At 42.7% G+C, this 25,100-nt stretch overlaps 1 protein-coding gene across 11 annotated transcripts in view; it reads left to right on the plus strand.

Annotated features, from left to right (window-relative positions):
• The window catches only part of ARMC9 (armadillo repeat containing 9), a 69,558-nt gene extending 50,056 nt beyond the window's left edge, over positions 1-19,502 (plus strand). For 5 of the 11 annotated variants that reach the window (XM_074911874.1, XM_074911876.1, XM_074911870.1 and 2 more), the window contains 4 exons: positions 4,251-4,375; positions 7,803-7,931; positions 12,615-12,787; positions 16,085-19,502. In XM_074911874.1, the coding sequence (XP_074767975.1) occupies positions 4,251-4,375; positions 7,803-7,931; positions 12,615-12,787; positions 16,085-16,171 (514 nt within the window). In that variant the 3' untranslated portion in view covers positions 16,172-19,502. Of the gene's footprint in view, positions 1-360; positions 532-4,250; positions 4,376-7,802; positions 7,936-12,614; positions 12,788-16,084 lie in introns of those variants that run through there. The other 6 variants (XM_074911877.1, XM_074911880.1, XM_074911873.1 and 3 more) reach the window with 4 other exon arrangements.
• Positions 19,503-25,100: the final 5,598 nt, after the last annotated feature.

A 25,100-nucleotide genomic window follows, 5' to 3' on the forward strand; every position in this document is an offset into this window, starting at 1 on the left:
TTCATTTTTGCAGATACTTAAGCTGAGAGACTAAAAGTCACTCAAATTATAGGTAATAGTACTTAAGTCATAGTACTGGTATAGCTGAGTACACTAAAATGAATGGGTAATCCGAAATACAACAGTGTAATGAAGTTAGAATGTAGAGGTGGTTCTTAGGAGAACATATTGGTCCTGAAGTCTGAGGACTGTCCTGTGTTATCCCCCTGCCACTTTTTGCTTTCATATTTTCTATTTCTAAGAATAAATTTCTGCCCCATTTTAGTGTGGAAGATCCATATAGAAAACAGTGTGAGGACTGATTTAGGCTGTAGTTACACAGCTGTAGTTGAATCTGATCAAAGTCTACTGTTTTCACAGAATCACCAAGGCTGGAAAAGACCTTGAAGATCATCCAGCCCAACCACTGACCTAGCACTGACAGTTCCCAGCTACACCATATCCCTCAGCGCTAAGTCGACCCTACTGTTAAACACCTCCAGGGATGGGATCTCCCTGGGCAGCCCATTCCAACACCTAACAACCTGTTCTGTAAAGAAATGCTTCCTAATATCCAGTCTAAACCTTCCCTGGCGCAATTTTAGGCCATTACCTCCTGTCCTGTTGCTTGTTACTTGGTTAAAGAGACTCATCCCCAGCTCTCTGCAACCTCCTTTCAGGTAGCTGTAGAGGGCAATGAGGTCTCCCCTCATCCTCCTCTTCTCCAGACTAAACCCCCCCAGTTCCCTCAGCCCCTCCTCATATGACCTGTGCTCCAGACCCTGCACCAGCTGCGTTGCCCTTCTCTGGACACGCTCGAGTCATTCAATGTCCTTTTTGTAGTGAGGGGCCCAAAACTGAACACAGGAATCGAGGGGCGGCCTCACCAGTGCCAAGTACAGGGGTATGATCCTGTCCCTGTCTCTGCTGGCCACACTATTGCTGACACAAGCCAGGATGCCATTGGCCTTCTTGGCCACCTGGGCACACTGCTGGCTCCTGTTCAGCTGGCTGTCAATCACCCCCCTAGGTCCCTCTCTGACTGGCAGCTCTCCAGCCACTCCTCCCCAAGCCTGTAGCGCTGCTGGGGGTTGTTGTGGCCCAAGTGCAGCCCCCGGCATTTGCCCTTATTGAAAGTCCTCCAGTTGACCTCAGCCCATGGCTCCAGCCTGTCCAGGTCTCTCTGCAGAGCCTCCCTACCCTGGAGCAGATCAACACTCCCACCCAACTTGGTGTCATCTACATCTGTTCTGGATAGGGAGTGGTCACAGCTTTATCTTGCCTGTCTGTATTCTCCCCCACTGTCTTGTGCTGGCATTAGCATTCATTCAAGCAGGTGATCTGACTGGGACCCCTCCTGAGTCATCCAGATATGTCTTATATGCCCATTCATATGGGATTATATTGATTGTGTTACCAGGGCTGTAGAATGGACAAGTGTAACATACCAGATCTGGACATGGAAAAAGCCCTGAAAGACATTTCTTATATTTTTTTAAAAAGCAAGAGGAATGAAACATTTCCAAATTTTAAAAAGAACCTTTGGCTAACTGAGAGCAAAACTTGTCTTACACAGTCTTGATTTTTCTTCTGAGTACTAGTCTGGAAAATATGGCATCTGTTTCAGCATGGTGCCTACTTCTTCTGCCTGCTGTAGCCTGAATGCACATTTAGAGTTCTTCCTCACAGTGGTCAACTTTTGCATCATCATAATGTCCACAGCTTTTGCAAGCCTTCTCCCTATATATTAAATGTGTGTGTGTGTGTAAGAAGGAAACTGTAACTAATTAATATAAGCTCATGTTAATAGCATAATGATTATCTAATCATTCTCCTGAAATCCTCCCAAAGAACTGCAGGCCTTAAAAATCTGAACTAGCTAATGCATGACTAAATATATGTACAGTGCCACTTTAATGTGGGGTCTGTGTTACTGAGTACAAGGTCCCAGTTCCCCTGCACAGTATTTTGCCCATGGTGGGCTAGGAGACCTGGACCCGTGGAATCAGCTGTTAGGGTAGCCTTACAGCCTACTTAGAAAGTATTCTTTAGGAATAAACCTTAGTTACCACTGGAGTGTCTAAGCATTACATTCCTGCTTTATAAGTGGAGAGAAAACCAAGCTTGTGAAAATGAGATGACTTTCCTATGGGAAGTCAGGAAAATGGTGGCAAACCCAGAGGAGTGTCTTTTATTTCCTAGTGCCATGTGGTACACTGCATTTTATGCATCAGAAATAATCTCTAGAAGTGATTGTATGTCTTTACCATCTACCCAGGCAGTATATTTACTTAACAGTATCCCGGAATACTGGAGTGACACTAGTCCCGTATTTTGTCAAAACTTGAATCTCCTTATGAACAGCTGTGTCGCTCATACCTCCACAAGACAGCATCAGGTCACTGCTGGATACAAATTAAAAACACCTTTCTACCATACTGGTTCTGGTAGCTGTGGGTCTAAGAGAAGCATTAGTTTGATGGTGTGAAGCAGCCTTTACAGATCGCCTCACTGTGCAAACTAGGGAGGAAGAATGTAAACCGCAGAAATCTAACATTGTGAAAATATGTGAAAATTAATTTCCCTTCTGCTCTGGCTAAGTGGTAGAAATAATATGAGCGTTTGGTGCTCCCATGTTTTAAGTAGGAAGCATGAGATACCACTCTGAATGAGAAGTTTGTACTTTATATCTAACTAATCTGTGTGCAAGAAAACTGCAGTGAATAGATGAAGACATTTTGAACTAAAGTTTACAATAAAAGGACAAGCTTTAATGGCTTTTATGCTGTTCTAATTTTAGTATGAATTCATTTACTAAAATGAGGAAATAATCCCTTAGGAAGCCTTGCAAGAGGAGACAATAAAAGTGAATAAATCTTAGCTGCCTTAATTTGAAAGCAGTATCTGAAGTGAATGTATTTCATATTTTAAATTATTTAAGTGGCTTCTGTGAAATGAAATGGCATGAAGAATGTCAGACTTTTTAGCCTTGTATGCAGCTTGTCTACCCAGGGACAACTCAGGACAGTTGATCTGAATTATCTGAAGTTTTGGATTCAGCAGAGTAGTTAAACTGCATTTGAAATTTGTGCAAATGCTTGCATTCAGAGTTGAAGTGAATATAACTTGTTTGAAGTTCTTCATGTGAGATTCAGTGTAACATACTCCATTTTAAAAACATCATGAAAGAAGCAGCAGCTGATGGAGATACTATAACATATCTCTGTGAATTGTTGGTTCATACCTCCAAAAGGAGGGGGGATGGCATATTGCTAGTGCTGAATAGAAGTATTCACACAGAAGATTAATGCAGAATAGCCACTGCACATGTAGCAGCTATTTCATGCTAATTTTTCTATGACTTCCCAGTGCAGAAAAGGCTCTAGTTACTTCAGATGAATTGTCACGGGATTCCTATATGGACAGGCTCTTGCTGTATGGAGTTAAGGGAGCCAGGAAATACTGGAAAGCTGCTTTTTTTTTTTTTTTTTTTTTTGCTTTGCTTTTTTTTCCCCCATCCTCTTTAAAGACTCACTGGCTGAGATCACTCAAGGGGGACTGAACTACTTAATATTCTGTTAGCTGTTTCCTTAGAAACTGATTTAGCTGTGAAATCATTAACTGCCTTCTTGGATTGCATCCTTTCTAACTAGAAATATAGTCTAGTTACCTTAACCTGATACTGGGCAGGGAAACTTTCTGTGTCTGCCAACTTCTTTTCACACACTTTTCATACCCAACTTGGTTCTGCAGTGTCTTATTGCTTATTACTAAGCAATCTTGTCCCTGTTCTGTCCTTCAGCTACTTCAGTTTCTAATTGATCCACCTCACTTGGGAAATCAACAGTTCTTCTCATCTACTTTAAGTCTGTATTGCATATTGCTTCATAAAGTCAGTCCTTGTAATATGCAGGAGCAAATCTTAAATCCTTGAAAAAGTATTGAAGACCTCTCAGGCCCACTGCTAGTCTTTTTCTTTAAGTGTCCTGCTGATATTTTGGGTCTTCAGACTGCAAAGAGTTATGATTTCCTTTCCTCAGCTCTTTTATTGCAGTAGGAAAAAATGTTAATTTTAAATACATCAGCTGGTGTGGGGGAGCTACACTCATGCAGTTAAATTACATCCTTAGCACTAGTTTGCAATATGAAATATAAAATAATTTCAATATCTTCTATGTCATTACAGACAATTAGAAGAAATTAGAATTTACTCTTCTGTGACTTTTTATACTGCAAGCGTTCATCACCCTGCATTCTCCTTTCTCCTTCAGGCCAGAAAACGATACCAATTCTTGTCAGGATAAGGATGAGAAGCTGCAGTCTCTGCCTAGTGGTCATCCTCCTATTTGTGGTGGGACCAGATCCAGCGTTTCTGACCTCTGCATTTCCCCTTCGTGTAAGGATATTCTGCGGATGCTGTTGTTAACTGTTGCTGTCTTTTTTGACTGGGGCAGGTGTTTGGGGCCTAGCTTGTGTGTGGTAGACTGCTTTTTTTAAACATAGCCTTGGAACTGGCCCTCTGTAGACCCTGGGGTACTCTGCAAGACCTTGGGGGGCACGGTTGGATTTTGGCTCGAGCTGAATGAATGGCTACAGAAGGTAATGTGTGGTCGGCAGAGACCAATGGTCTCGCTTGCCTCATGCCATCTTACTTCCCATGGAAGCACCAAGGATCATACCCAGGGCTTCCGATGTGCGAAGGGTGCTGTATTTCACTCCATGGTGTCCTCTGCCTAAGGGAAGAGCTGCAGCCCAGAGACAGTGAACTTCCCAACAGGCAAAGCCCCTTGCTTGATCAAATATACCCTTGTTTGGATCTAAATGAATCACTGTCTGCTGGCACCTGCAGGCTCTGTTGGCTGGACCTCTGTATTAAAGTTGAAGGCAGCTGCAGTTATCTGCTTAGATTTGCAACTACATTCAAACCGTAAAAAGCTGTGGAGGATGGGAAGCCCTGTGCTGTATAGCTGCATTGTGGGTGACGCTGCTAAAGATTCTGTCCTTGCAACTTAAACTGAAATGAATGCAAACTGAGCTGGACCTGAGAGCTCAGAAACATGTGATGGAATTTAAATGGTTATAGGCATCTGAAATACTTTACTTCTGAGCTTCTGATATGCACAGGATCATGGAACTTCGGATGTGGGAGTTTCAAACTTCTTGCAGGATTCATTAACATTTCCCATTAGGGATTTAAAGCAAAAGGTTCTGCAGTCTTAGATAAAGGATCTTGCAGCATATCCGGTACAGAATTATTAATAAGTTCAAACAAAGCATGCCTTTACTTTGCTGAAAAATATGCTTTGAAGCAGTAAAGGAATAGCATACTTTTTACTTTCTCTTCTATTTTTTTAAATTTCCTAGAGGAAATGAAAAGGATTCTGAGAAAAGTAAACAAGGTCTTACAGGAATTTGCTTGCGTAATGCCTAGAGCTGATAAATATAATGTGCTGAATGAAAGCCGTATGATAGACACAGATGAAGCTCCTGTTCAAGATGAGTACTTTGGTTCTCACTGTTGTGTAGGAATGAGAGCTGCTGTCCTCAAGCCTCACTTTGTGCTGTAGCACCTTGAGTATAGCCAAGTCCATTCTGCGGGGAAGTTGGCTGAGCAGGGGCATCAGCTTAGAATAAGAGAGGTTGTAAACTTATCAGAAGCATACTGACTTGACAGTTTTCCTATATAGAAGAAAAAACCTGGAGTTTTCTATACTTATGCTTTGTAAAGGAAATTAAGCCAAGCAGGTATCAAAAGTGTTCCTATTTGCTGTTTTAAAGTGTGATTGGATGCAATTTCTAAGGCATTATGCAGTCACTAGGAGCCCAGCATACCTTCTGAACCACATTTTGATGATATCTCAACAGTGAAATGCATTCACTCACCTCTTGCCACTTTTCCTGTGCTGCTGATGCTTTCTGGCAGTTTGTTTGTAGAGATTTGTGGGGAGATTTAAAGAGGGAGCCTGAGTAAGTCAGCAAAGTAAATGCTGTTAATTTTTGATGGAGAATATTGATTTAAAGCCTTCATACTGATGAAATTCTTGCCAACTTTAATGTTTCATATTGTCAGAACTTTGCTTGTAGCCTCTGTCTAAAACAGTTTGTTAGCTGTTTTCAGTCAAAATTATATGCAGGTGGATACTAGTAAGACTACAAGATTATACTCTTTTCTTGCCAAAAAATTTTGGAGGTTAGAATATATAGAATATTGCAGGTTTATATGCATTATGCATGTAAAAAGACAAATAACTTTTGTGTGTGGCAGAGACAATTCTTCCTAGCACTAATTCAGTCTATAAAACAACACTGAACTATTTGAAGGATTGCCAGAGGCTTGTTTCAGATTTTTGCAAGTAGCCAGTGAAATATATGCTTGTCTGTCTTACCTTTTGGGATTTAGAAATGAGGACTAGTTGAAGAGAAAAGAGAGACTGCACTGCTGGATCCCCTGGTGGTTCATGTTAGTGACAGGACTTTCAATCTGTATCATGATAATTGGACTGGGTCTTTGGACATCCCCTGTTTTCCAAAAGGCAGTGGGTTTTGTAATTTTTAAATTGGAAAGGCTTTAATTGGAAAATAAGCCCTTTATCTTCTAGTGACTTCTAGCATATGGCAGGGAACAGTACATAACAGAAAGGTGTAAAAATAATTGTACTGCTTCTGGAGACTCTCATCATGCCCTGTCAAACATCTTTGCTGTGAAATAAATATGCTGTTTGTTGAGTTCTGATCTTGGTCTGATGGCCATTATGCAGTACTGGGAACCTGCTCACTTCAGAATACGTGTTTTCCAGCATCACATGAATACTTTGGGATTCAGAGTTTCATGCAGTCAAGTCGTGAAATGAATAGTAAGAGACCAAGAGTGAACAGTTAGCATCATCAGGGTCATATCTCAAGGAAGCTAAGTTTAGCCTCAAGAAACCTTGATCCTCTCTTTCTAAAAATGAGAGCAGTTCTTAATATCACCCCTGCCTGGATATATTCAGCTGCTCTTGAGTTGGTCTGATTTTGTTTGGGCCATCCTCCCTTTTTATCACTTTGGTAAAGAATGAATAATTCTGTCTTTTTTCTTTTTTGTCTCCTGTGAGCAGAAAACTTGTGGACTAAAGATGAACCCTGGTCATCTTAATATGCTTATTATGCTGAATGTTAGACAGAACACGTGCTGGGCAGCCAGATGCTTGTCTGAAAGTGACCTGATCTGCATCTATAACAGCATATGAGAGCAAATCAGAATGGCAGCCTGTCCTGAGCATGGGAGGAATGGAGCTAGGGATTTTCCCTAAACTTAGTGAACTTGCACATCTTGGTAGCCTTGTGTCTCTTGGCAGACTGACTGTCCTTCCCTTCTCCATTAATGCAAGGCAGAAAATGAGGCATATTGAACAAATGTAGTAGATCTGAAGTCCGACAGAAGTGTAAATCACTGTTTTTTGTCCGCAGTGGCTGCCTGCTACTATGGATATGTACAGGCAACTGCAAGTGGTTGCATTCCTGTGGCTTTAATGAGGTATCAGTCATTAGCTGATACATGTTAACTGATGGTCTGCATGCTCCTAGCCCATTGCAAATGCAGAGTGTAGCTGCTTTGAAAATGATCCAAGCATGTTTTATCTTCCAACTCCAAAGGGCTGGAAGCATGCACACTTGCAGTTGGCTTGGCTCAGCTGATGAGCCATAATGCACTCTGCCACACTAACTCAGTAGCCTGCCATTATCTCAAGGTTTCCTTTGTACAGCAGGAACTGTGACTTGATCGTGTTTCTAGTAAAATTGTAAAGAGAGAACTCACTGAACTGTGTTTCTTTTTTAAATAGCAGTTGAAAAGAAGTCATCTGAAGTGTTCTCATCAGGCTATAGAATGGACCGAAGCATCCCACCTGGTGATAATATCTTGTCTTCCCGATCTACTGACTTCACCCAGGACAAAGTAAATGGGCAATCGCGTAGGTATGATTTATCCAGAGGAGTATCTAAAAGTGCAAGAGGAGTCTGAGGGGACTTACCAGCTAATTCCACGCTGCTGTAAAGACAATCTGTGAAGTCATTTGATGTATGATGTAGTCTGGTCTGAGACAGCTGTGGTGGTGCTTGCCAAACAAAATACCCTTAGCTCTGCCAGGGGCAGCTGTTCAATTTCTAAGCATCTGGTCCAAAATGGGAGAAATTTCAAGCAAGACATTATTAATGAACTTCATGTGTACTCACAATGCAGTCTTCTGCAAATAAAACTTCCTGATTACTTCCTTGGATGACTTGACTCTAACCCATGAAAAATCATTTATTAGTAAAGGAATAGGCTGGACTGTAGGAACAGGCCAGAAATTAAGTTGTAGAAGGAAGAAAAGCACTGAAGTGGATTCAGAGTGTTTAAACATGCCGAGCTGCTAGCACTGCTGACCAGAGTCCCTGATTTATCCAATAGACGGATATAGCAAGGGAGGCAACATTATGAGTTCTCCCAGCAATGGATTTCAACTCTTCCTTGAAACCATTTCTGTCAAAAGAAGATGAAAGATCTTCCTCTTCTTCTCTTGTTCACACCTTGAGCTCTCTGTGAAGCCTTTGTCATGTGTAAGACTGTGATGTTATATCTTGGATGAGAACTAGGAATTCATTAGCAATTGGACCAAGGTTACCAAAGTTTTTCAGAGCTCACATGTGTCCTTCAGACATTAACAGCTTTTTTCCTATAGCTAATTTGATTGGGCCAAGTTTTAAAACAGTGAGTGTAGAGAAATTGTGAAAGCAAGTACATTCCAGAAGTAAAACACAGAATGGGTGGAGATGTGTTAAAGGAAAGGTTTTACCAACTCTGTATGAATCTGATTTTTCAGAAGTGCTTACTTATTTTTGTCGGTTAAAGCTCTAGCACTTCTGAAAACTGGAGAGACTGCTTAGAGCTTTGTTTCCTCCTGGCCTACAGATACAGATGCCTGTGTGTGGTTTTTGGGGACTTTGGTGTGGTTTGGGGTTTGGGTTTTTTTTTTTCCCAGTTGTGCTGTTTCCATGGTAAGATCTGAGAAATTATATATTGTCATCAAATTATCACTGGTTAGCAGCTGAAGTGCTTAGTAGTCATACCCCTATCCCAGCATTACTGGTTTTATTTCTGTTGCATGTCCTAACAGTAGCTAAGGACATACTACAAATACAAATAGACCATGAGAATGGCCAAATTGCTTGCTTTGTGATGGAGAGAGAGATTATTTTTCAGGCTTTTGTTTGCAAGAAGCAAGCCAAATTGGCAGCATCTTGCCCCCCACCTTGGCAAGATGCTTTGCTTCTCTACAGTCGTTACCTATTATTAAAAGGACATGTCCCCAGTAATCTTTAATTTTTGTTCATAAATGTATGTCTAAATCTCAGTAATAGATGGGTCTCTAACTGAAGGCACAGGTGCAATGCTCTGTAGAAGAAAATATCTTTTCATTGCATGCTTGCTTAGCATGCGTACAGTAATTTGTATTTACAAATGCAGCCTCAAGTTACGGATATGGGCATGTAGCCATTCCCAGTCCAAGCGAACAGAGTTTCCTATGTCAAGGGTCGTTTGTTAATATGTTGGTGTTGCAATAGCTAGACCTGCCTTTTCATTCTTTCATTCTTGAAAGCGTACTTTAATTTGTTTGCAAAACAAACAGAGTGAATAAATCACTGCTTTAGTCATAGTTTTGACCACTATAAGGGATATCTCCTTCATACCAAGACCTTCCTAGGAGAGGTATGTATGAGAAAAGGAAGGCTGAGTTGTGGTGATGATGTAGTCACTGCTGTTTCCCCTCTTCCTTAGCAGTATAAATTGGGAATTTAACTGCATAGAGATCAGTGAAATTACACTAAATCCGTCAGAGAGAAGAATGAGGCCCTAGGAGTGACATGTCTATTGCAGTTGGTTTATATCCCTAGGAACAAATGATTGTTCTAGCTGATGCACATCAGACTGGCAGCTGCCCCTGTGTTGCTATTTCCTGCTGCATTTTGATCATGTAAGAATATAGAACTGTTGTGCTTTTTAGATAATCAAGGATAAATTTATAATAGACTTGAGTTTACAATTGTGTCTGGCTGAAACAGCCCTTTTTTTTATTGTGACTGTGTCCAGTATAATCATAATAAAGAGCTTCAGTATCATCATAATAAAGAGTTTCAACTCTGCAGGGCCTTCTGAGGCTGCTAATGGTCTTGCTTTTCTGGTGATCTGGTTAAAATGGCCAAAAGTCCAAGTGTGTTTCTCCTGGAGAAAATGGTCTAACTCATCTTTACATTCAATTCCTGTCACATCTCCTGGTTGATTATTCCAATCCCAGTGTCAGTCTGTTGTGCACTTCTTTATAGGCAATTATTTCCTTTTTTCCAATTAAACAGTTTGCTTTCTCCTCAATGCAAATGTAGGCTTCTCTGTGAGTTTGTTGTGGGTTTGGTTTTTTGTTTGGTTGTGATTTTTGTTTTTCTTTTTTTTTTTTTGTTCCAGCACTTGCTCTCAAATTACCACACCTTGTAAATGACTCCTTTACCAAATACTGTGGAACATTTTCCCACAGTAGATCTTGCTTCTTTCTTCATCTCATCAAGTTCTAAAGGATGCCAAATAGCAGCTTTCTGTGTTATTCTGAGGATTAATTATTTTCTGTTGATCTTGACCTATTTAGTGATGTAGTAAAAGGTACCATGGTTCTGTGACACCTGGGCACATGGAGACCATGATCTGCTCTGCATCCTGTCAGAAAAACAGCAGGTTTCTTTCAGCTTTCATCCTGTCAGAAAAATAGCAAGCTTCTTTCAACTTTACAGTGTTTGCTATCAATTTATTTCATAGAATCCTCTCCTGAAGAGTTTGCAAAGATGCGAGCTATCCTATGTGATCACTGTATGTATCTCTCTTCTGTAAAGTGTAGTAACTCTGGTTGCATTACTTTGCTTTTTCTCCAGAGTGCTTATAGTGTGGCTGCCTAGGTTACTGCAGTGAAACTCTGTGAAGATGGTTGATGGCTATAAAAATGCTTTTTAGTGTATGGGAATACAGACCAGAGTTTTGTTATCTATTGCTAACTAAGGAAAAAAAAGCTCATTTATGGCTCAGAAACTGCTGTGAGGCTGTTGGCTCTTCCTTTTTTTATCTACGTTAGCATATCATAGTACACATAAGATTACCAGGAAGAGCACTGGTGAATTGAAAGCGCTGCCCTTGAACCAAAGTCAATAAAATGAAAAAAAAAAACAAAACAAAAAAAACAACCACCCAACCCAATAACAATGAGACTGTTTTATGGAGAGAGATATTTAAATCTGTCTGTGGTCCACGGCTTGGGGCTTTATCTGGCCAATCTTACTTTTCTGGGTTTGTTTTGCGAACATGTTTCTGCTGTCATCTGCCACCTTCTCCTTTGAAATTATACAAGTGCAATACTTGTAATACTCGGAGACAGGTAGAGGGCTGCAGAGCAGCCAGTTAGCACGTCTCTGTCCTTAGTATATACATATGCAAAATACAGACCATTAATGCTATTTAAAATACAAAAGGAAGCACTTGCTCAAATCTCCCTGCAAGGTGAAGCAGGGGCATGGAAGGGCTAATCAGCACTGACTCAGCAGCATTCCCAGGGAAGGAGAGGAGATTAAATGTCTTGAAAATCCTCCTGATCACCCTTGCTTGATGGTCACAAAGGGTTCTTTTGATGGAGCTAATAACACGGGGAGTTTCCATTTTAATCGCCTGTTTTTAGATGGCACCTTTTTCGATCTCCTGCCTTTGACTCTGCTTTTATTTCATTTTTAAATATGATGAGCCTTTTCAGGTAGCTGTTATTTCAGTTTAAACTTTTCTCCTTTTAAGAGAAAATTGACTCACCAGAGCAAACATGAATATAGATTCAGAATTATTTTAGAGATTTGCCTTTTTCTGGTAGCCTCCATTTTTGTACCTTGGAAAGAATATATTGATGCTGGGGGCAGGGAAGGACAGTGTATCCTCACACAGTCATGGACTAAATTTTAAAGAATTATATTCTTGCAGCACATGCAGACTGAAATAGCGGCAGCTGTTTTATGTTCTCAGTGTGAACAAGGAACCTGTGTGCTTAGGGAATTTGTTTCATAGATGCCATCACAGCTCTTTGCTCTTTTGACAAAGCCTTCAGGGAGTTCTCTACAAATCTTATCACAGCTGGGAACCAGCGAGGCTGCCTGTGTCTGCCAAGGCTGTGACCTATACCTGAGAAAAATAATAGTGTCTGTGCCCTAAAATGAAGTATTCTCTGCTATAGCGTATCTGTATGTTTTTTGCACCTCAGATTGAGTCTGAGTGTGATAAATACAGTGAAAACCAAGCTGAAGATCTATTAATTGTTTGCAGAGGACTTAACTGAACCTGGTCAATCCTGTTGTCCAAACAACCATGTTTGAGTAGGATAGACAGGTCAACAGAGCCAGGTTTAGAGTCTGTGCAGTGAGTGCATGCCCCAGGGCCATACCTATGGTACCATGTTCCTTTCCCTTTGCAGTCTCCCAGAATTTTGAGCAGTCTGTCATGCTGTCACAGCACGTACTGCAGGTTTCACTTGGTTGCAGACTTACTATGCATACATATTTCTCCATGCATTGCTAACCCTTTCCATCTCCTCCTACAGTGAGTTTCCTTCAGCCTTCACCAGCAAACCTAAGATCCCTCGCACTCCTGAAGTGCAGAGTGCCAGCCCTAGAAAGGGAAAGGTCCCAGCCATTGCCCCCCAGTTCTCTCAGTCTGGACCCCAACAAACAAGCCGTCCCAGCTCCTCAGGATCATCCACAAGGAGCAGACAGAGTAAGTGGAAAAAGTCATCATTCTGTTTGTCAGTCCTTGGGGTAGGAATGGAGGGAGCACTGTAGTAGCTCTCCAGGAATGAAGTCGTATGCTACAAATGTGCCAGGAGTATATGACATTGTGCTTGTCATCTGCAGGATGTAAAACCATGTAATTATATCCTGCTGAACACCGCTCCTATTTTCAGGCTGTCATGTGAGCAGTTAAGAGACGTGCTTTTTCCTGTCTCTGGGTTGAAAAAAGTGGACCAAATTCTCAGAAGTTTGGGGGGAAGCTTCTAGTTGTAGATTAGACTTTCTCTAGATGTCATTAGACTTTTTCCTTCTCCTTAGACACTTGTTTGCTTCGCTGTGTAACTTGTTTAATGTTCTTGAATTTGGAGCCCTGGGTGTGTCTACACTGCAACTGAATGTAGACCAGATGTCAGGCAGTTCAGAAGATGGGCTCAGGGCAGCCTAGTGAGCACCCAGCCAAATATGGTGTGCTGCTTGTGGCAGTCCTGTTCTGCCAGAGACTTGTATTTAAGAACCATATGGATGTGTCATTGCCTGAAGAAGTTTAAGCCGTACTAGTCTGCAGTGGGCTCAGAAGAGGGGAGGGCTGTGACTTGAGGTTGGAGGAAAGGGATGGACATTTGCTTAAAAGGCAGCCAACACAAGCCCAATAAAGTGGAAATGTTGATCTCGGATGCTCACACAACAGTAAACATGGGTATGGTGTGTAAGCTGTAGGGTTTTTTGGGAGGAGAGGGAAGAAAGATACAGACTTCAGTAATGAGTAAGCTTTTTCCCTGGAGTGTGGTTAGGACTAGCTGGATTCAAATACACCTCTGGGTCCATCATCAATGACAATGATAGGAACTACGTGCTGTATATTCCAAATGTATTGTAAGAAGTTCAGTGATGATGATGGTTTGATGACAGTGTCACATCAGCTCTATTCTTTACCTGTAACTGTTATCTTTAAACATTTCGCATATTATTATTAGGGAGAATGAAATGCAGAGAATTGAAATAATCTAATAAATCAGCAACAGAGCTGCGAAGAGCTTCCTAAATCTTCTATGTTGCTCAGTCATTGCCCTTCCACACAGTTGCATGTGCAAGGAGATGAGGTGCTTTCATTCAGGGAGTACAGGTGAGGCAACGGAAGGGAATGTCCTTGGTGGTTAAGAAAGGTTTTGACCTAGAGAGTATTTGCTTAAACAGTCCTGTGCTTAGGTAATATTGCCAGCTCATTCGGCGTCACTCTTGCTGTGTATGCCGTGTGTTTTACCTCTGACATCCGTGCTTTCTGTTTCCTGCGATAGGAGCACTATTCTGCCCTGACTGAATGTGGTGTTAACACCCGAGAGTCTGTCCCTGGTTCCTGTTTCAGTTCATTTACAGAAGCCCTAGCCTATTGAAAAGGAGAAGTTCTGCTGAAGAAGGGAAAAGCATAGTAGTATGTGTGTGTGTGTGTGCACAAAAACTCCTTTGCATGTTCTAGTTTTTCCAGGGTAGCTTTTACACTCCTGGGTGCATGTGTCCTATGTAAGATTCAACATACATGTGTTGCTCTCATAGGGCTCTGGAGTAAGTTCCCTTTACAGTGGCACAGTGTATAATGTATTGTTTTGAAATTGCATTAAAGTAGAACGTGATCAGAGTTCCACATCACTTGGGTTTCTCCATTGATTCAGTCTATGCAGTTTGTAAGTCCAGACGTTTGGGCTCTTCTAACTTTTGTTGGATAGGATTTGTCTTACAGTATACCTCTTATCTTTGCTGTGTCTGTGCATCCTAAAGCTGAATGTATAGCAGGCATCACATCTTACTATATGTCCTTTTACCTTTTCTCCAGAGTTTTCCATTGGGGTTTCAGGTAATTCTTTTCTATCTGTCCACACGTGCCATGAGACAGACTTGGTGTCAGCAATTAAATTGTTAAACTCTTATCTTCCTGCTAAAAATAGCAAAGAAATTATTTTGCTAACAAGTAATCCTCTGTTCTCTTTGTGTATATGGGTCCTGCCTGGTTTGCTGTCACAGAGCACCTAGTAGTTATTGCCCATCTTGCTGGGCCTTTCACACAGGTGTTTATGGTTGGGAAAAGTGAGAGGAAGGTGATAAGGACCAGATTTTTAAAGGACTAAAAGTTCCCAAAAGTAATTCCCAGCTGGTGCTGGGAAAGGGGCAGGGAAGGCATCTGAATCAGGTGAGCCCCTAATGATTTCCTAGTAAAGCTCTGTGCTACTGTTCCTTTAATTTTGTAGCTGACTCATCTGTAATTTAAAAATGGTATCAGATGCACAGATACCAGCAATCAGATTTCAGCAGTTGCTGCCTCCCATTTGCTTACTGCATAGGTATGTAAGTTTTTACATATCAGGAGACTGTCCCAGTGGAGGACTGTCTTTAGTTTGTGGATTTCTTTGTACTTTTGGAGAAATACAGGTTTTTATATCTGATGGGCATGATGAGAAAAAGATTATTTTCTGATTGTACTTACTTGATGTGCTCACTTAATTTAGAGACACATTTTTAGCTTGCTTTTAATATTTATTATAGATACGTTTTCTGGAAATAAATTCCTTTTACGTAAACCTAGCTGACCTAGCTGGACTGCTCCTCTTGGAGCATGGAGTGTGTGGAATGCCTGAGGAATGCAGCGGAAGCACAGGTACTTAGTGCAGCTACAGGCCTGGGGCCAGATTCCTGCCTGAGATGTAGCCGCTGTGCCTTAAAGCAAAACCAAGCTCCTCCGAATGAAACCAGCCATACTGGGATTTTCTGTGGATTCCACTTCCTAGCTGGTACAGGGATGACACCGGCAGCATGGCTAGAACACAGGGTGGACCTCCAAATTTAGACTTTTTCAGCTGTGCTTATGTGCTCCTTGTGGACATGGTTGAATGATTTAATCTACCCTCTTCCTCACTCTACCTGTTCCGAGCAACTCTGTATGGGCACTTTCAAGCCATTTGCAGTGTACCAAGTTCTGTCTAAGACGCAGTGGAGCTAGAGTAGTACAAAAATCTACTAGAAGAATGAGAAATTACTTTTGTCAGGAGTGCGACTGAGCCCTGGTGACTCCCTGCTCCTCCACAAGTTCTTTCAGTGTTCCCTGACAAGTGGTTTCCATAAATACATTCTGCAGCTTTAAGTTGCAACATCAGTGGTTAAGGTGCCTTTGTGTATGTTCTTTGTGGTGTTTGTGTCACTGTACAGGTTGAACAAGTGTTGCCTTCAGGCAGCTCCTGCCTTGTAATAAATCCTGCTTTCAGCTGACAGACCCTTTCTTGCTGTTTTTCTGCAGGCAGCCAGTCCTACAGGAAGTGAGAACAGTTCCTTTCCTCAAGAATCACCTGTCACATTGTTGAAGGACAGAGCCAGCTTCCTGTAATGAGCTTTACTGGCGACCTGCTGAGAAGAGAGTGAGGTTATTGACATTGCACGGCATACGCTTTGCACGGTGAAGTGGGGATTATCTGATGGGATGCATCTGTTGTCGTCTCTAAAGCTGGCTAAGACAAGGGCCTTGTTATTACAATTCAAGGTCTCAGCAGCAGCCCAGGATTGATATGGGAGATGGATATAGTCCCAATGTCTCTGATGGTTTACTCTAAAGTGACATTGCCACCTTGAGAAGAAACTCTTGCTCTCTGCCTTCTGCATCAGAGTAAGCAGCCTTTGGAGGTGTTATGTAGGGCTTCAGCACAGGAGTCTGACCAAGCAACTCTCTTTTTTATATATTGCTTGCTGAACTAGCCTGCCACTTGCTTTTTTAAAATTGTGCCTTTGTGAATGAGTTGGGAGATATCTGTGTTCAAAGGATGTGCACTAGGAGGGAAAATGTACACGGTATGTGCAGAGCCTCATGGCTGGGCAGTCTTGTGTGAAGTGAGATCTGTGTTTGGCCACCAGAGACTGGAGAGAAAGTATTTTATCAACTTCTTTTTGACCTGTGGCAGTTGAAAAAGACTCTATGAGTGCCCAAGGCAGCATGCATGGATCTGATCAGCAGCTTTATCTGCAGCAATTACTCCTATTCCTTCTTCCTACGTTTTTTTTCTTAATTCTACTGTTTAACATTTGTGGAATAAATAATTTGTTCTTTCCACTGGAATGAAGAACTTTGTTTCTTCATTCATAGAAGAAACCATGAGAATGTGAACAGATGAAAAGTAACTTTCTCTTTACATTGTCTGTGGACAATCATCTTTGGTCTTTGTTGCTTTTTTTATGTTCTTCAGTTCTGAGACATGACTGGTTATGTCTTTATGGAATTGTGCTGGTCTTCAGTGAATATGAAATGCTGACTAGGCAATAGAGATCAGAAAGCCCTCCACTAAATAAAAAAGTTAGTTCTGCCAGTGAATTAGAAACCTAGTGTTGCTTGTTGTTCTTTCTCTGAAAAGTAACAGTGACCAGGAAACACTAAAGTATTCACTGGGGCTTGGCTTTTCCTAACATCCCCTCATGTGACACATCTGTTAGGACAACAGCAACAACTTTGTCAGAAATGCAGTTTACCTTGGAACTTAGCTGCTGCTGAGGCAGAAATGCACAAAAAGCAAGCAGTGTTTTTGTGATGGGTGGGCCTCAAAAGCAAACGCTTTAACAGGTACTAAAAGGAAGAAGGTAAGGCTTTTGGGGTTTCACCTTCAGAAACAAGTGAAACCCGGCCTGAAAGGTAAAGCAGCTCCACTAGGGACACTGCCTTCCCACGGAGTAAAGTGTTGCAAAAGCACCAGTCGTTTCCACAGGACCAGAAGAAAGCTTTACGCTTCTGCTGACACCTTGAATTTTGTCTCTTGGTATGTGGTGGCGACCGAAGAGCCAAGGCCATTTCCTTGTGTGATGTAGTTGCCATGAGACCCACCAAGATCACTGACGCTGTGTCAGAAGTTTGCAGAAAGGTCTCCCACGCACAAGTAACCCCCTTTGGATCATAGACTTTAAATTGGAATCGGGATGTTTTGTAGAAGACATCCCCCAGTTCAAAATCTAGTCATAGTCACATGGAAGTTACAATATACTGTTCAGTAACTTCAGGGTGTCCACAGGCCTAACACAAAGCAGGCAGAGTACAGGTGTTGCTTTAACTCCCAAACTACACAGGACATAAAGTTATTAGACACTTGATAGTCCCTGTCGGATAGATCTCCATGCTAGACAAAGGAATCATGGAAAATCTCTGACCTGTGCTTAGATTCATCCACCTCCTCTCAGAGTTGATAAACATAATTAATGGGAAAATGTCCTCTGGTTCACAGAAGTTCAGTAATGGAAAACAGCCATAAACTCACCTAGTGGTTTTCCAGGGTAGGCAGCTTTTCTTTTTCCTCTGAAATGCTGTTTTTTTTCCAGAATGTAATATCAATGGCGAAGTTGTTAACACTGAAGTGCTAAACACATTCATTTGCATACATGGATAACACAGAATGCTCCAGAAGTTGAGTTTTATTTATTTTACAGCAGTACAGAGTTTCATGTTGGAGCAGATGTGATTCTCTGAGATGCAGAGCAGCTTTTGAAAAGGGAGTGCAGACTATTTGGGGGGGGGGGGAACAATCCCAAAACCTCACTGGCTTTACCATTATTTGAGGTGAAAACTGTATCACTCCTTACAAGTCAGCCGAAGATGGTTGGTAGGTACGGCTACTGCTCCAGCAATTCGTGAAGAACAAAATGCATCTTGCAGGACTGAAAGGAACAAGCTGAAGTTTATGTACTGGGGTGTTTATTACCCGGGCCTATTGCAATGCAGAATTCCGTATGTATATTTTTCCAACTCTTAGATGTTTTGGAGTGTGAGTGTAGAGTTTGAAAACAGATTATTTTTAATATTAACGCTTGAGAAACTTTATTTTCCAAATACTTGAGAGAAACTATGGATATGCGTAGAAATAAATTATCAGCTGAGCAGTAATTTGAGAGGCCAACAAAGTAATGTGTCCTCCTTTTCTTCGTCTTGTTCACAAAAAGCCCCTGTGATGCCAGTTGAAAGGTTTTGAAGCTAATGAAAAATGTTGATTTTGCCTTTGTTAGTAGGTCTCCACTATTCGAGGTTGAAAGGTCCCTGAATAAAGGTCAGTAACACACACATAGCAAATTCTGCACCTCATTCATAAAAGTTGTTAGGTGTCTTTTGTATATGCTATGTAGAGGCTGCTGCTAGATACACCACCACCCTGGTAAATTCATAAGGGGAGCAGGGGAAATTGCCTGCCTGAATGGGAGGTGTACTGTACTTAAAGTGCCTGTGATTTTGTTTACAATAAGCAAATACAGTTATTGCATATGACACACAGACCTGCAAGGAAGTTTTTCTGGGACTAAAGTGCTATCTGGTGCTAGCGTCCCTTTGGAATGAACTTCTCTATATTCAGTGTAATTTTGTTTATGGACAGCGTTATATGAGACATAAACTGTGTGTCTACATTTGCATGGAGGGCTCATTCTGTACAAATACTTAAAAATTATCTGGCGGTGATGGGTAAAAATGCTTCTAAAGGGAATTTTTTTCTTTCTCTTTTTGATAGGTTTGGGGGTTCATGAACTTCTAGGGTGTGCATTTGTTTACATTTCACTCTGTTTTCTTATCAACAAAGTCTATCCTCAACAGCTTTGTCTCCACCTGAGTTGAACACACAGCTCCCTTGTGTTCATCCTGGCCTGCCTCTGCAGCGGTAGCACTGTTAACTTGGAAGTGTTGCAAAGAGACCATGAACCACTCATTGTTTGTGGTCTCTCATGAGGAGAGCCCGGGCATGTGGGATGCTACTGGTGACATTGGTTTGGTGTCAGAAGTATTATTTTGTTGGAGGATTTAAGTGTGTGGAGGAAGGACAAGCAAGGAAGTTCTCTGGAGAAAATTGCTGTGATGGGGAGGGACAATGGTTGCTTGGTTTGGCTTTGAGCTCTTTCCTTTAAACAAAGTTCCACTAGTCTTTATAAATCACAGTGGAGATTACAGTGTAGAGATATAAAGTGCTGTGTTGCATTCATGCACAACTGTGGTAGCAGAAAAGCAAACAGGATACTTTCCTCCCAGGTATTTAAGTACATCCTGACTTACCTTTTAGCTTGGGGCTTGAATTCATCTTTGAGCCAGAACATCCTGGCAGTTTGGACCATCCTTACATTTGCAGTCTGGTTCAATAGTGGAACAAGCCCTTTCCTGGGAGAGGAAATGCTGGGGATCTGGGAGGCGCACCTTGGTCAGCAAGCATAACAAAACCAATGAGTGTGTGAGCCCTGCAGGCCACCTTGGTCACACCTGGCTGTGCCATGTGGCCCGCTGGGCTCAGGAGTTGTGTGGGCATGGCTAGCAAAGAGGACGTGGATGTAGCCTTGCAAACCTTCACTGACCCTGGTGGGAACTAAGTACCAAAATACCTCTGTAACGAAGCCATGTGGGCTTCTCCAGGCTGTGCTGCAGTTTCCTAACCTCTGCTATCCATATAAATTGTAAAAGGAGTGGGACTCTTGAGAATTTGTTAACAGGTGAGAAACAACAAGATGTCCTGAGGCAAATAAAACAGACTTTAAGACCAGACTGTTCTGGCCAAACTCTATGGGAATCTGCTGTTAATAGATTTTTAAAAGAAAGCAGTTTCTGGGTGCAGAACATAGAATGTTGTCCTGTGTTATCAGACCAGTAATTCTTCTAGCCTGGCATCTTGTCAGTGGTTGAGATCTGATGTTTCAGAGCAAGTTTCTTCCCAACTCCAGGCTGCTTTTGCAGTGGAAGGGCATTGTATTCAGTTACAGGATCATGATCCAAATTTCCGCTCTTTAAGGATCTGATGCTCTCCAAACAACAGGCTGAGTGGCACACCCTAGGACATCTAATAACTTTCTGGAACATGTCCTCCTTTTATTACTAAGCACTCCTTGGCATATGGTCCAAGTTTCCAAGAAACTAGGGCAGTAATTTATTGTAGTGAAAGTGAAAATACTTCACAAAAAAAGGTAAGAAATCCAGGTGAAAGCTTCAGATGTTTGTTTTGTTCCTACCTTCTTCAAATATGGGAAATGCTGTTCTGATGTAAGTCTACAGATTTGGGCACTGACAGTTATTTTGGACACTCTGAGTGTGAGTGACCTAGCACTGTGTTTAATTTAAGAAATGGTTTCTAGTATGATTTGCTGGTTTTCATCTTAAAAGTCTTTATAGTGTTACTTCATTTTATTTGTTTTTCTTTTAATGATGCTACGAGCTAATTCTGCTAAGTAAAAGAATAAACAGGACAAATCAAAATGAGCGGATACTTAATGTTTATCCTACAGATGTTCAGGGTGCCTTATTTATTAAGCTGTAGCTGACAGCTATGAATGCTGAGGCCATCTGAAAACCAGACCACCTACTAAGGGATTTTGAGGCAAGGACACCTCCCTTTACCTATCTCAAGGAAAAATTCTGGCCTTTGTAGGCCCAGATTTCATTACAGACACATAGTCTTCCTCCTCTAAAGAGTGAAAAAGTTGAGCTAATGTGAGGATGGGATGTAAGTGCTGGAAATAGCAGCCCTGTGCCAAGTGATACAGTTCCTCATTTGGTCTGCCATGTGCCGGTCTGACTGCCCTAGCCGTTGTCTGGATCCGGTTGACTGTTGGCAGAGGTTGAATGCTTCCTGAGAACAAATCACTTCATTGTTCGTGTCTGCTCATGCACTTTCTTTTGGGAGCGTGGTTCATGTTGGTAGCAAGAAGCAGGACCATTAGCACCAAATGAATTCTTTGTCAAGCAGCATGTCTCACTGAAATTTTTACCCTTTCCTCCAACTGTTTCCCCCCTGGATTGAATTTGCAGTATCCTAATGGACTGGCTCCTATTAAGCAGATGACTTGTTTTGGGATGGGTTTTTTTGTTAACTCGGCAGATTGTGGCCTACCATGATTTTCCACAAAACTGGCTCCTTTCTTTTTCGTCCTCTTCCAAGTGAGCAGCTGGGAACTGAAATGAGGCAGCTCCAAGACTCGAGGAAAACAGTTCTGTTTCGATTAAGCCCCTTCCATCCTCAAGCCCTGTGTAAACTGGTCTGCTTGGAACAACGAAAATTTCCATTCTAACTGTACCAAAAGCTCCATGCCAGGGAGCTCCTAGTTATGAGCCACCACCTCAGGGACTGACCCACATACAAAGTACAATGGCAGATCTCAAGGGTCCCATCACTCCATGCCCCAGCAACACTGGCTAGAGCAGCCATCGCTGTCCTGCTTCTGCCCAGGTCCAGGGTTTGGGACTGTCTGGAGCGGCTGCACCAGTATGGCCACACTGCAACTGGGGGGTAATCATGGATTATGGGCCAGCACACTGGTCCTGTGGCTCATAGTCAGCCTCAGTGCTTATGTGACATGAGGGCACGAGCATCTGGGCCCATAACTAAGGCTTTTAGGCCCTACCACAATGCACAGTAACAGCAAGAAGAATTTGGCTTGCTTGTCCCAAAACCTAAAATTGGTCTGGTTGAGTTTTCAGTCATACGTATGTGGAGCTGGCCTGAAGTTTAGTGTCATCTTCTCACTCAAATTGAGGACCCGACCATTGCAGAGTATAGTTCCTCGTTTGTGCAGAATGGGAGAGAAATAATTTACTTCTTACTTTAATGTGGATTAGTTTTCCACATACATTAAAGACTTAGAGTTGCTGAACAGCTGTTTCCTGTGCCGTAGTTTAAAACCTCAGCGTGCTTTCGGCAGAGGCAAGGAGACAGCATTGTAAGGCTGTGTTTCTCTCTAACCCTTGTTATCCTCATGACTCTGAAGATGCAGGTGAGGATGCAGTTTTTCTCAAAGCTGTGCTGAGTGCTGCAGGAAGGTGTGTCTAAGCGACTGTGAACTTCCACAAATCTTGTTGGGGCTTCCAAGGTTCTCTGAAACCACATTTACAGCAGTTAAAGCATAAGCCAATGTCAGCAATTGTACGTCACTTCCCAAGTTACCCAGAAATGGCAGCAATGAGAACCGATTTTATCTCGAGTCCCAGCAGGGTGTCTTGGCTCCTGGGTCATGTTCCTGCGCAGCGCAGAGACTGAGACTTTTTAACCGAAACAAACCCAGGTGATCCTACACCTTTCTGGTGACAATAATACATTTGTACCTGTAGAGTCCAATCTGAAAAAGACATATCCTTGCTGCACATCTCATTATTTTCATTGCTTGTTGCTGGTGAGATAGAAGTATGTCTGTCCTGTATTTCAAGTCAGTCCAGCTTCCCCCACGCAGCTGGGAGGGGGCTGCTGATTTTCTACCAGCCCTCTCTCCTCACTGGCAGCAGGGGATGGTTTGAGCCTTCATAGAAAGCTCATAGTGTTGTTTGGGTGCCTGAAATGAGTTTCAGAAGGAACCTCAGCACATGCATAACAATCTGGCCCTTTATCCTGCAGCAGTGGCCTCTCTGAAGAACGTCCTTGTAGTTTCCTGTCCCTGCTTCCTTCCCTCCCTATAACTTTGTTTTGTTTGGGGAGGGAATTGCCTTATTTTTTCCTGCAATGGGAATTATTCCATAAGGCTGGATCATGTTTGTGCATTACAGAGGCAAAGGAGGCTTTGAAAGGTGCTCATCCCGACTGAAGCTCTCCTAAAACTTGATATTTTTTTTGGTGCTTGCTGGCTGTAGCCCCTGTCCCTTCACCTGTACCACAGCCTCTTCCTGCAACACAGCCCTTTATTCCAAAGGAGAGCTTTACCTGTCTGGTATTATGCAGGAATCTCCTTCCTTTTGTGCTGGAGCTGATTAAAATCTCTTATTAGCTTTACCTTCTGACTTCTGACGCCAGTACTTTATGCAAAACCATTTCCTAATGAGAACAGTTTAGAGCAAGTCAGCCACTGAAGTGTTACCTTTCCAACCGTGAGATCTCTGGGCCTCATTAGATGCCTCTCAAACCATTCCTGGGCAAGGGGAATGGGACAGTGGTTTGCTTAGATGAGCTGGCAGAATATTTTGTTCCTTTTTCCCAACACTGGCAGGTGTGCTAGGCAAAGCAGTAAGTCACAAGCTGCCTTATCTTCTGTGAAGCTGACCGGTCCTGCTGCTTGGTATGGTTACTGGTGTCGCCCACGTGTTTCTTTGAATGACCTTCCTCTGGGCTGTGAGTGTGGTTTGGACTGGGAATACCCTGCCCTTGCTAGAAAATCAGCTCCTGGGGAAATATGTCCTTGCTTAGGCGCATTGGAGATGATGGAGGGGGTGTTGTGGGTGAAGTGGGCAGCTCAGGCCTGCACAGCCACTTGCTTGCTCCCTCCCAGCAGGAGCGAAGGGTAAACTGTGAGAAAACTTGTGGATTGAGATAAAGACAGTTTAATAGGTAAAGCGTAAGCTGTGTGTGCCAGGAAAGCAAAATAAGGAATTCATTCACTGCTTCCCACGGGCCGGCAGGTGTTCAGCCATTTCCAGGAAAGCAGGAACAGTTACTTCATCATGTACAACCGTTATTTGAGAAGACAGACACCGTAACTCCTTCTTTCTCCCAGTTTTTATTGCTGAGCATGATGGCGTATGATCTGGGATATCCCTTTGGTCAGCTGGGGTCAGCTGTCCCTGCTCCCAGCTTCTTGTGCACCCCTCGCCTGCTCGCTGGCGGGGCAGCGTGAGAAACAGAGATGGCCTTCACACCGGGTAAGCGCTAACTACAACAGCCTGCCTTATCAGCACTGTTTGGGTCCCAAATCCAAAACATGGCACCATGCCAGCTACTATGGAGAAAATTAACTGTCCCAGCCACAACGAGGCCAGGGTGTCTGTCTGTTGTGCCCTGCACGGACTTGGCCATAGCATGCTACGAGTCGGAACACAGTAAGACTGGGGAGACGCAGTAGCTCTTCCGAGCCCAGCTGTGCACCAGAGGAACTGGGTGGATGGCAGCAGGGGCTGGCACAGGGCTGGCACCGTTACTGGATGCAGACCAGTTATACAAAGAGTAGAAACTGGGGTTTCCTTAACACTTTTGGGGGGATCTGAAAGGATGTGTCATACAACCCTGAAAGGAGTGAGGGCTGTTGGTCGTCTGCTCCATCTCTGCAGAGTTCTGGGTAGGCACACTGAAACCCCCAGTTTGGACAAGAGGGAAGGTTACCCAAAAGCCCTGCGGTCCTGGGCACCAGGAATGGGGGCTCTTTGTGCTTCCAGCTGTGAGGGACTCTGGGGAAGGCTTTTCCCCCAACATCTCTGCTCTGTCTGTCATTCCCTTGTGCGCTGGGGATGGATCAAAGAGAGAAAAACTGCACTGGGAGGTGACACTCCCTTTTCACTAGTTCAGCAAATGTTCCTGCTACTGCAGCAGCTCTTCCAAGTCAGGCTGTCCCTGCCTGACTGTGCCTGA

The sequence above is a fragment of the Athene noctua genome, chromosome 8 (genome assembly GCF_965140245.1).
Source record: "Athene noctua chromosome 8, bAthNoc1.hap1.1, whole genome shotgun sequence".
In the NCBI taxonomy this organism is placed as follows: Eukaryota; Metazoa; Chordata; class Aves; order Strigiformes; family Strigidae; genus Athene; species Athene noctua.